At 41.7% G+C, this 12,854-nt stretch overlaps 1 protein-coding gene across 1 annotated transcript in view; it reads left to right on the top strand.

Annotated features, from left to right (window-relative positions):
• Nucleotides 1–4,514: 4,514 nt before the first annotated feature.
• Nucleotides 4,515–12,854, top strand: part of LOC120061858 (glycine receptor subunit alpha-4-like) — a 94,344-nt gene continuing 86,004 nt past the window's right edge. Inside the window, exon 1 of the mRNA XM_039011640.1 lies at nt 4,515–4,582. Within this exon, the coding sequence (XP_038867568.1) occupies nt 4,515–4,582 (68 nt within the window). The remainder of the gene's footprint in view (nt 4,583–12,854) is intronic.

Genomic DNA, 12,854 nt, shown 5'->3' with positions numbered 1-12,854 from the left:
AGTTGTCCGGGGCAGCTGAGCAGAAATTTGATGAACTGACTTGTTGGAAAGATGGCATCCTTTGACGGTGCCACGTTGAAAGTCACTGAGCTTTTCAGTAAGGCCATTCTGCTGCCAATGTTTGTCTTTGGAGATTTCATGGCTGTGTGCTTGATTTTATACCTGTCAGCAACGGGTGTGGCTGAAATAGCTGAATCCACTAATTTGAAGGTGTGTCCACATACGTTTGTATATACAGTCTAGAGTATTCTTTCACACAGATTGAGTCCATGGAACTTATTATGCAACTAGTTAAGCAAATTGTTACTTATTTAGGCTTGCCATAACAAAGGGGTTGAATACTTATTGACTTAAGACATTTCAGCTTTTCATTTTTTATTAAATTTGTAAAACTTTCTAAGAACTAAATTCCACTTTGACATTATGGGGTATTGTGTGTAGGCCAGTGACACAAAAGAAAAACTACATTTAAGCCATTTTAAATGCAGGCTGTAACACAACAAAATGTGGAACAAGTCAAGGGGTGTGGATACTTTCAAAGTACTGTATGTATTGTCTATTTTTTGTTGAACCCTGGGTTGAACTGAAACAACAGCTGTTGATGACTTCGCAACTGCTATATACTGTAGGCCTAAATAGTGTATTTGAGGATATATTACATATAAAGAAAGTATGGTTATATTTCATTTGCTCTGTTAAAACGTAGTGTAACTACACTTTGTAATGACTTCGATAGCAATAGTGAATCTATAGTTATTAAAACAGCTTTCAATAATGATTCTCACCATAGCACATTGGTACTAGTGAGTGACAAAGCCAAGGGCTTGGGTTTGGATAAAGCCCTGGATGGGAGACCAAATGCATAGCTGTAGATAGATCAACTCTCCAGTAGGAGGTGCTGCTCAGACTATAGTTTTCTTTTCCTGATAGAGGATATAACATGGAAGATCTGCTGTTGTTTCAAAGGTATAAATTCAACATATTTTATACACTGTTTATCCATGTTGAACATTGGTTACCATGATGACAATCCAGTGGTTGGAATTTCGTTCTCAAAACAATAGTTTACATTGATTACTTTTTTTCAAATGTAATGTATTTTCCATGTCACAATACGTTGTCAAATTACGCTGAAACAACATTGATTCAACCAGTTTGTGCCCAGTGGGGCATTCAGTCTCTCTAATTCTCTCTCTCTCTCCCGCCCCCCTCTCTCTGTGTACCTCTCTATTCCTCTGTCACTCTTTCTCGCAGACACTCTTTCTCTCTCCCTCTCCCTCTTTCTGTCTGTCTGACTCTTCGTCTCTCTCTCCCTCTCTCTCTCTCTTTGTTCTGCCAGTCTCCTCCCTCCTGATATTTTCATTTTAATAAAAAGGGAGAGAAACAACAGAACCTTTCCCTCTTCCACACCTCCTCTCAAATGACCAACCTGTGTGAGCTCACCCCATCCCCCTTAGCTCCCATTCACCTCCCGTCTCCAACACAGAGATCATTTCAATCTTTCTGTCAGGGATCAGAAAAGGGGCTACTGTCCCTTTAAATCCTCCCCATTATGATTCCTGGAGCAAGCAGCTGGCCATAAAAAAGGAGGGAGAAAGAAGGAGAATAGCACACACTCCCGCCAAAACACACTGACACACACACTCATACCCCCTCTGGCACTGTCCAGTGACTCCAGTCCAGCTCTGACAAGTGAAAAAGAAGAGCCTATTGTGGATTTGGGATTTGTACAGCCCTCTGTACTTAGTGGGATAAGTTTATTTTCCCAAAGCTAAGCTCTTGTCAGACTTGCAGAGACGATGCCTTCCTTTTGCCTAGTCTCAAAAACCGCTCAGTGGATTTGGTAGTTGCTCAGATAATTTTTTTGCAAGTTATTCCAACGGGAGGGATAGAGAGACTGAGCCAGAGAATGCTCCCAAAGCTCATAAGGATTCTATATGTCTTGTCTTTTAGCTTTTTCCATGGCGGCTTTATCAGGTAAGAAAGACCATTTCATTGCTTGTGGATTACCTTTCACTGTTATTTGCAGCAAAGTGCATTTTCAGCAGAGTGCATTTGAAGCAATTATTTTTCTTTTTTCTACGTTTTACATTCGCTTAGCAAGATTGTATTACGACATCAGTTATTGAGCTTACATTTTGCCGTGAGAAAGAAAATTAATAAAAGGTGAAGTTTGGATATATTGTTAATATAGATCTTGAGACTAACCTGACTTTTGTATCGTTGGACCTTGGCAAACACATTCTAATATCTAATATTTGATCCCTACAGCCTTTGTTTAAAAACACCATCCTTCAAAAAGGGACATCTTGACCGCTGAGGCAGAAATATAGAGAGAAGAAGTTGACCACTAACAATCGATTTATAATGATCATGTAAACCATGAGGGTAAAAATTACTGCAACAATAACTAGCAACAAAAGAGACACACAAACAATGGAATATTCACAGCATTGTCTCCTTAAGTGCAAGTAACAAGTGATTCTACCAGGCATGTTACCCTTGTATTTACACAATACAATGGACATCTATATTTCACCCACAACTAAACAGATAAGATAAGATAGAACCTGTTATGACCTAAACTACCTGTAGAGCATCCAGCTGAACTTCTGTTATATATATTTTTTACATGTCAAGGAGGGAGTGTGGATACATGTATATTGTAACCATTATATAACAGTCACCATAACCTGGTAACCTGAACCATTTTTTTTTTTTTATAACAAATGCCTTATTCGGGAAAAAGAGTCCTGAGGAGATTTCTGAAATGGCGAAATGAAATGAGTGTGCCAGCCTGGCAAGTGTGCGAAGCTTGATTAATTATCATAGGAAAACAGTGGCATGCTGCTGTCTCTGTTCTGTTTAGACGGAAGAGACGAGCCACTCTCTTTTGCTCTTCCTCTCTTGCTCCATCATCTCGGTGCCTTCTGTATTTTTCTCTCTTTTGCTTTCTCTTTCGCTCACTATCTTCCTCTCTTTATTGCTCTCTCCCTCTCTTTAACTCTCTCCCTCAGTCGCTCACCCCCCTTCCACGTCTCTGTCTCTCTCTCCTTCCCCTATCCCCCTTCCCCGCCTGCTGCATCTCTCCTTGCGTAGCAGAAACTTTTGCAGTGAACGCTTTCCCTATTTCATGCCCTGTCAACCCCAGGTGTGGGAAAGGGATGGAATTAAGATCTGCATAATCCCACCGCCAGCCTTGACACTCGGTGAACCTCGGGTCTTGAGAGAGCAGCCCTTTAGCCTTGGCGAGCAGGTGAACTGGTGAACTGACAGCACCTCCTCAGAGAAATCATCCCAGAAGCCCACCAACCAGGCATGGAAAGATGGGGGGGGGGGGAAAGAGGTGTAGAAGTAAGCCAAGGAGGGCAGTGAAAGAGAGGAGGGAGAGAGAGAGTAGGACAGAGAGGTAGACTAAAGGGAGGGGACAGCCGGTGTGGGGGATGGGGGAAAGCAAAATATTGCGGGAAATAAGAGAGAGAGAGGGAAATTGGCAGAGACTGTAATGCGTCCAGTCCCCTGTGGGGATGGGGGAAGGAGGAAGGGGGGACCTGTGGCTTCTGTGGCTGGGTAACATGGTTGGTTTCTTAGGGACTGACAAGCCAGGACATCAAGCAGGGCACAGTAAATTACACGCTTTGTGATCAGTCATTGTAGGAGACTCACAGTAGATGTAGTGTGTGTGTGTGTGTGTGTGTGTGTGTGTGTGTGTGTGTGTGTGTGTGTGTGTGTGTGTGTGTGTGTGTGTGTGTGTGTGTGTGTGTGTGTGTGTGTGTGTGTGTGTGTGTGTGTGTGTGTGTTTACTACACTGCAACCCAACGTGTGGACAAAGACAGACACTGGCACCTATACCAGCATTTAGAAGCCGTAAAACTGCACAGATCCTGCTCCCAGTGCTATTTGGTCAGCGAAGGGAGCCAGACTGAGTCAGAGCTGAGCTGGTTTGTCTTCATTATGCACCAAATGGATATCAACATACTGAAATAGGGAGAGGGACAACCTCTCCCTAATCATTTTAAAACATGCATGCCCAAAACGTGTCTAAAACATACGTGAACATGACCCTCCCCATCAATTACCGCTGTGGAGCCAGGCCTGCAGGTCTGAAATTAGCCTCTGTCCCACTCAGACTACAATATCCCGGTGTCTGTCGTCCCCTCTGAACTGACTCATCTCATCACATGCCCCAGTGACCGACAACAAGGAACACTCGCGAGGACATACTTTATTAAATATGTACTTAACATGCAAATCCGGGGCAAATAGATGATTCAACTGGATGGTCATTGGATAGTAGACTTCGAGATGGCAGTGTTTTCTTATGAAAATGAGTCAGTGGTCATAATTATGTAAATAAGTGAGGGATTCGGTTGAGTGTGGTCAAGTGGGTGGATCACTTCAGATATCGCACAAAGGGACATCTGAGAGAGCCCAGAGATCTTTGTTTGCTCATTAGGGGAGTCCTGGTTCCAGTTCAGATACCAACGGGAGGGATAGAGAGACTGAGCCAGAGAATGCTCCCAAAGCTCATAAGGATTCTATATGTCTTGTCTTTTAGCTTTTTCCATGGCGGCTTTATCAGGTAAGAAAGACCATTTCATTGCTTGTGGATTACCTTTCACTGTTATTTGCAGCAAAGTGCATTTTCAGCAGAGTGCATTTGAAGCAATTATTTTTCTTTTTTCTACGTTTTACATTCGCTTAGCAAGATTGTATTACGACATCAGTTATTGAGCTTACATTTTGCCATGAGAAAGAAAATTAATAAAAGGTGAAGTTTGGATATATTGTTAATATAGATCTTGAGACTAACCTGACTTTTGTATCGTTGGACCTTGGCAAACACATTCTAATATCTAATATTTGATCCCTACAGCCTTTGTTTAAAAACACCATCCTTCAAAAAGGGACATCTTGACCACTGAGGCAGAAATATAGAGAGAAGAAGTTGACCACTAACAATCGATTTATAATGATCATGTAAACCATGAGGGTAAAAATTCCAGTTCAGATACGTTGCTCCTATTCTAGGCCCTCCCAGTCTTCCCTTAATGGGCAGAAGAGATACGGGTAGTTTTAAAACAGAAGGTACAGGTAACTGCCAAAATAATGGAAACACTTGAGTAAATGCGGGATACAAAGTGTATTGCCGGGGCGGCAGGTAGCCTTGTGGTTAGAGCATTGGATTTGTAACCGAAAGGTTAATTAAGCAATTAACATCCCATCATGCTTTGGGTCATGTATAAAAATGGCCTATGCCCCCATAGGATGACAATGCCTCCATCCACAGGAGGCATGGTTACAATGGTTTGATTAGCCTGAAAATTAGGTAAACCATATGCCACCTCAGTCACCAGATCTCAACCCAATTGAACAGTTATCGGAGATTCTGGAGTGGCCTGATAAAGGGGGTGTCCAACCACCATCAACAAAACAATTTATTGTGGGAGAATGGTGTTGACTCCCTCAAATAGAGTTCCAGACACTTATAAAATCTACGCCAAGTTGCATTGAAGCTGTGGTGGCCCAGCCAATGATTTACATATACACTAGATGATTGATGGGAGCGCTGTGTTGAAGCCACATGCAGTGCCTTTGGAAAGTATTCAGACCTCTTGACATTTTGTTTCAGAGATCAAGGATCTCTCTGTACTTTGCTCCACCCATCATATCCTCGATCCTAGCTAGTCTCCCAGTCCCTGCAGCTGGAAAACATCCCCACAGCATTATGCTGCCACCACCATGCTTCACAGTAGGGATGGTGCCAGGTTTCCTCCAGATGTGATGATGGCATTCAGGCCAAAGTGTGGTTTTATCAGACCAGAGAATCTTGTTTCTCATGGTCTGAGAGTCTTTAGGTGCCTTTTGGCTAACTCCAAGCGTGCTGCCATGTGCCTTTAACTGAAGAGTGGCTTCCGTCTGACCACTCTACCATAAAGGCCTGATTGGGGGAGTGCTGCAGAGATGGGAGAACCTTCCAGAAGGACAACCGTCTCCACAGAAGAACTGGAGCTCTGTCAGAGTGACCATCGGGTTCTTGGTCACCTCCACAACCAAGGCCCTTCTCCCCCGATTGCTCAGTTTGGCCGGGCGGCCAGCTCTAGGAAGAGTCTTGGTGGTACCAAACTTCTTACATTTAAGAATGATAGAGGCCACTGTGTTCTTCGGGACCTTCAATGCTGCAGAAATGTTTTGGTATCCCTCCCCAGATCTGTGCTTCGACACAATCCTGTCTCAGAGCTCTACGGACAATTCCTTCGACCTCTTGGCTTGCTCTGACATGCACTGTCAACTGTGGGACCTTATATAGACAGGTGTGTGCCTTTCCAAATCATGTCCAATTAATTGAATTTACCACATGTGGACTCCAATCAAGTTGTAGAAACATCTCAAGGATGATTAATGGAAACAGGATGCACCTGAGCTCAAGTTCGAGTCTCGTAGCAAAGGGTCTGAATACTTCTATGAATAAGGTATTTCGGTTTTTTACATTTTATGAACTTGCACAAATTTCTAAAAACCTGTTTTCACTTTGTCAATATGGGGTATTGTGTGTAGATTGCCGAGGATCTTTTTTATTTAATCCATTTTAAATTAAGGCTGTAACGTAACAAAATGTGGATAAAGTCAAGGGGTCTGAATACTTTCCGAAAGCACTGTATATACTGAAAATATATAAACTTAACATTCAACAATTTTACTGAGTTACAGTTCATACAACGAATTCAGTACATTTAAATACATTCATTAGGCCCTAATCTATGGATTTCACATGACTGGGAAAGGGGCGCAGCCATGGTTGGGCCTGGGAGGGCACATGCTCACCTACTGGGGAACCAGGCCCCGCCAATCAGAATACATTTTTCCCCACAGAAATACTCCTCAGTTTCATCAGCTGTCAGGGTGGCTGGTCTCAGACGATCCCGCAGGTGAAGAAGCTGGATGTGGACTTCCTGGGCTGTCATGGTTACAAGTGGTCTGCAGTTGTTAGGCCGGTTGAATGTACTCCCAAATTCTCAAAAATTACGTTGGAGGCGGCTTATGGTAGAGAAATAATAAAATGTTTATCTGGCAACAGCTCTGGTGGACATTCCTCCAGTCAGCATCCCAATTGCATGCTCCCTCAACTTGAGACATCTGTGGCATTGTTGTGTGACAAAACCGCACGTTTTAGAATGGCCTTTCATTGTCCCCTGCCCAAGGTGCTCCTGTTTAATGATCATGCTGTTTAATCAGCTTCTTGATATGCCACACCTGTCAGGTGAATGGATTATCTTGGCAGAGGAGAAATGCTCACTAACAGGGATGTAAACAAATTAGTGCACAAGATTTTAGAGAAATAAGCTTTTTGTGTGTATGGAGCATTTGCTGGGATCTTTTAACAGCTCATGAAACATAGGACTAACACTTTACGTGCTGCGTTTATATTTTTGTTCAGTATACATGAAGAGACAAATCTCTTGTTTATTAATAATTAAGGCCCCAATTCCAACCGGAGCTAAGTGCACTTAAATGGAACGTAATTACCTTTTTTATGCGCTTTTCTCTCCATGCATATTCTGACCTGCTATTCGTTTTTGGGTGGAGATTGAATAAATTAAGATGTATCGGAGGTGTGTCGACACATACGCCTTCTTCTGACCTTGACTTAATTACCTAATAATTTCACAAACTTTATACGAGAGGACACCATGAATAAGGTCTATTAAACCTACTGGTTCCAAGTGGAAAATGCGTGTACTTGATTTTTTGATAGAAATAACACCATTGTCCATGCACTGTAATTTACAACTTGATAAGAGCTATTGATAAGAGCCAGGTAAATGAGAAGTTAATGAATTGTAAATATAAATTACAGTTGTTTTAGATAGGCTATAATTGACCTTATAATCGCTGGAGACAATTGTGAAACCAGTCATATTGCAGAACATTGAAGCATATCAACATATCAACTTTCCCACAGTAAAGTTTATGAAATGCTGTGCCATTATGCAAAATTGTACGACCTTTTAACTTGCAAGGATGGGCACTTGAATGCCTTAATTATAGGCTACCCCGACTTTCTGTTTACTGTTTCTATCATGTTAAATATGAATCACTATGAGTATTGACCGTCAATAGGCCTAATTACAACACATATTGAACTGCCAATTTACTGTTAGTTCCCTTCAGTTGGTATAGCCTACATTATTTTCCCATTTATTTACATTGAATAATTTAAATTAATTTGCTTCCTCCATAAATGCCATCACGGATCATTAGTAACAGTTGACATTCATTAAAAAAAAAGAGACTAATTAAATTGTTATGGAGCGAGCACAGACCAAGTCATAACAGTTTAAACCCGACACATGGTGAAATGCTTGGCTGTGTCATCACACAGTTCCATGGTTAGTGCAGGCAGTGGATTGTACACCATTCTCCCTATTATAATTCTACGTACAGTTGAAGTCAGAAGTTTACATACACCTTAACCAAATACATTTAAACTTAGTTTTTCACAATTCCTGACATTTAATCCTAGTAAAAATTCTCTGTCTTAGGTTGTTTAGGATCGCCATTTTATTTTAAGAATGTGAAATGTCAGAATAACAGTAGAGAGAATGATTTATTTCAGCTTTTATTTCTTTCATCACATTCCCAGTGGGTCAGAAGTTTACATACACTCAATTAGTATTTGGTAGCATTGCATTTAAATTGTTTAATTTGGGTCAAACGTTTCGGGTAACATTCCACAAGCTTCCCACAATAAGTTGGATGAATTTTGGCCCATTCCTCCTGACAGAGCTGGTGTAACTGAGTCAGGTTAGTAGGCCTCCTTGCTCACACACACTTTTTCTGTTCTGCCAACACATTTTCTATAGGATTGAGGTCAGGGCTTTGTGATGTCCACTCCAATACCTTGACTTTGTTGTCCTTAAGCCATTTTGCCACAACTTCGGAAGTATGCTTGGGGTCATTGTCCATTTGGAAGACCCATTTGTGACCAAGCTTTAACTTCCTGACTGATGTCTTGAGATGTTGCTTTAATATATCCACATAATTTTCCTTCCTCATGTTGCTATCTATTTTGTTAAGTACACCAGTCCCTCCTGCAGCAAAGCACCCCCACAACATGATGCTGCCACCCCAGTGCTTCACGGTTGGGATGGTGTTCTTCGGCTTGCAAGCCTCCCCCTCTTTCCTCCAAACATAACGATGGTCATTATGGCTAAACAGTTCTATTTTGTTTCATCAGCCCAGAGGACATTTCTCCAAAAAGTACGATCATTGTCCCCATGTGCAGTTGCAAACCGTAGTCTGGCTGTTGTATGGCAGTTTTGGAGCAGTGGCTTCATCCTTGCTGAGCGGCCTTTCAGGTTCTGTCAATATAGGACTCGTTTTACTGTGGATATAGATACGTTTGTACCTGTTTCCGCCAACATCTTCACAAGGTCCTTTACTGTTGTTCTGGGATTGATTTGCACTTTTCGCACCAAAGTACGTTCATCTCTATGAGAAAGAACGCGTCTCTTTCCTGAGCAGTATGGCAGCTGCGTGGTCCCATGATGTTTATACTTGCGTACTATTGTTTGTACAGATGAACATGGTACCTTCAGGCATTTGGAAAATGCTCCCAAGGATGAACCAGACTTGTGGAGGTCTACAATTTTTTTTCTGAGGTCTTGGCTGATATCTTTTGATTTTCCCATGATGTCAAGCAAAGAGGCACTGGGTTTGAAGCTAGGCCTTGAAATACATCCACAGGTACACCTCTGGAATTTTCAAAGCTGTTTAAAAGGCACAGTCAACTTAATCTATGTAAACTTCTGACCCACTTGAATTGTGATTCAGTGATTTATAAGTGAAATAATCTGTCTGTAAACAATTGTTGGAAAAATGACTTGTGTCATGCACAAAGTAGATGTCCTCACCGACTTGCCAAAACTATAGTTTGTTAGCAAGAAATCTGTGGAGTGGTTGAAAAACGAGTTTTAATGACTCCAACCTAAGTGTATGTAAACTTATGACTTCAACTGTACGCTAATCGTCCAACACTACCACAGGTTAAAGAACCATGTGGCTATTTTCAGAATTAAATCACACCACAGTATTTTTTATTCATCAATATATTTTGTGCGTGAAGTCTCTCGAAACTTAAAAAAAAATGTATTCATACATACTTTCCTAACCCTAAAATGTGCCTAAATAATCTACAAGATCAGTCTTCTACCAGTTGTTGTTGAAACGGAGATGAATATGCATATATTTAAATGGCTTTCTTTCATTGATCCCTATTTTCTGAACCTATTCTCTCTATGCATTCTAGTCTGTTGACCAAATTCTAATTAAAACAAGGTACGCTGTATCTAAAGGGAGTGCTTAATAAGATAAGATAAATATACTGAAAATCGTATTGAATGAAAATCCCATGAGAAAATCTGTTGGCCGCAAGTGGATTTTCAACAGTTGAATTACATTTATTTCCGCATGCACAAGTGAACCAGGCCTGCAAAAACCCGTTACGCACCTTGATAAGGTAAGTCTGAATACCAACTACTGAGAAATGCATATGAAAAGGAGTGTGTAAGAAAGGCATCATTTCCTAAATCTGAATCAGGGCCTATGTGTACGAGGGGACAGATTTGAACCTTTAGGTTTATTGAGACCGAAACATTGGTATTAGATTCTTTGAATCTGAGGAGCATTAAGATCAGAAATCTTATTGACTCAGCCATTTTTTTTAGTTTTTCACTTCCTTTCCAAAAGCATGTGAGAATAGAGTAATGAGGAGATGTTTTGGGTAAAAGGAGGAATGTCACATAGTAAAATAGGGGGTGCATATAGGTTTCCTGTTTCACACATGTACAAGTGTACAACCTGTACAAGTGTGTGATGTGAAATGGAAATTCTTTTTTTTGCATCTCCCACTCCCCTGAAACATCCTCTGAGCGGGGGATCACGGCCAGGGATAAGCCATTATTCACGGAAATCCTGGAGCAATTAGGGTTAAGTGCCTTGCTCAAGGGCAGATCGACAGATTTTTTCCCCTAGTCGGCTCGGAGATTGTAATTTTCAGGTTCCGATTACTGGCGCAACACTCTGACCCAGTGTTTCCCAAACTCGGTCCTGGGGACCCCAAGGTGTGTACGTTTAGGTTTTTGCCCTAGTCCTACACAGCCCATTCAAATAATCAAAGCTCGATGATTAGTTGATTATTTGAGTCAGCCGTGTAGTGCTAGGGCAAAAAAACTCAAACGTGCACCCCATGGGGTCCCGAGGACCAAGTTAGGGAAACGCTGCTCTAACCGCTAGGCTACCTGCCGCGGGAAGAGAGAAAGGACAGATGTGATGTGAGTTAATGGTTAGAAAATGAGGGCCAAGTTGGATGGTGGGTGGTGAAAAGGGGCTGTTCTCATCTGTCTGTCGTCTCTGCCTCGAAGGAGTGTGCTACGAGGATTGACTCAAACAAGATAAGGAGTAGGAAACGACAATGGATACCAAGTGACTGAAAAATATGGTGGAGACAAAATAAATGAATATAATTCTTGTTAGAAAATCACCAAAAACTTTGAATATGGGCCCAGCCACACACATTTCACCTCTGTTGAAACCATATTGAGCCAATGTTTGTGTATGGGGCTCAACATTCGTTGACGAACAACAGAGATCTCGGACAGTCATTCGTCAGTATCTATCATTTTTAGTTAAATGTTAAATGGATACATAACGCATTCTTCACACATTTCATCCATGAACAGGCAGGCGGGTACTCGATAACAGCTTCAAAATACAAACACTCAGACATAAAAATACAAATATTCCTTCGGATAGACTGTTACCATTTTACCATTTATGCCCTGCGCACAGTTGTCTGAAAGTGTTTACCAGCAGCTTACTTAAGCTCAATAGCTCACTGTCCAGCCAGACAGAACAAACCAAATTTTCCCTCTAATATTTGTTTCGTCGCATGGGCGGCTTTAGGCAAACAGGCTGAATGAGCCCACAAACCCACGGCATACATTCAATCGTACATTGCAGCTTCCTCTTTGCCAGGGCTCACTTGAAAAAAAATAGATTCCTATCTCAAATGGGACTTACCTAGTTAAATAAACATTAAAAAAAAGCAAAACATGGTCATGGAAGCCAAAAAATGTCTACTAGAACACAGACACAAAACCGTCTTGTGCTTCAGTGAGCATTAGATTGGAGTGTGGATATATGGCCCTGAGAGGTGACAACTTACTAATGGTCTCTCCAGAGAGAGCCAACGTGTTCGTGGCAGAGGCTGACACCTCGGGCTGGGAGACAGGAGACGGATGGTTCTCAGCCCATTTCACCCGGCACCTCGTCTGACCTTTTCCACGTCCTTACCATGAGATGGACTGTGCATAACAACCTCCTTTTGTCCACGACTGAAGGATTAGCAAAAACAGATCACTGAGATCTGACTGCGAGAGCATGTGGGGCTGAGAGGTACAGTAGCCTGGGATCCACACTGAATATCATTTTGTCGGTGTCTGGAATAAGCAAAAATCATGTGTTCGCAAAGAAGACTATTCTGACCTGCTATAATTTAGCTAATTCTAAGTGCCCTCTGTTGAAGCAGGCCCAGACAATCAATTAAGTGAAAATTAGTATTCAGTTTCCATTTGCAACACAGGTAAAGGGGCCAATTCGGTAATATCTTCTTGTCAAGCACATCACCTCACATGGACAGTAACAGTTGTTTTTTTTCACCCAACTTTTTCCTTGAGAGAGAATTGACACTATGGATTTTTATCTTGTAGTAACCCTTGCCCTCTGCTTGCCTGGGCTTGTGTGGCAAAGTTAACAATGTGCCATTGCTCCACTGTCAGGCCCCAAACCTTGAG

This window comes from Salvelinus namaycush, chromosome 17, assembly GCF_016432855.1.
Source record: "Salvelinus namaycush isolate Seneca chromosome 17, SaNama_1.0, whole genome shotgun sequence".
Classification (NCBI taxonomy): Eukaryota; Metazoa; Chordata; class Actinopteri; order Salmoniformes; family Salmonidae; genus Salvelinus; species Salvelinus namaycush.
The sequence above is the reverse complement of the archived record's forward strand: the minus strand, read 5'-3'. Positions and strand labels throughout refer to the sequence as shown.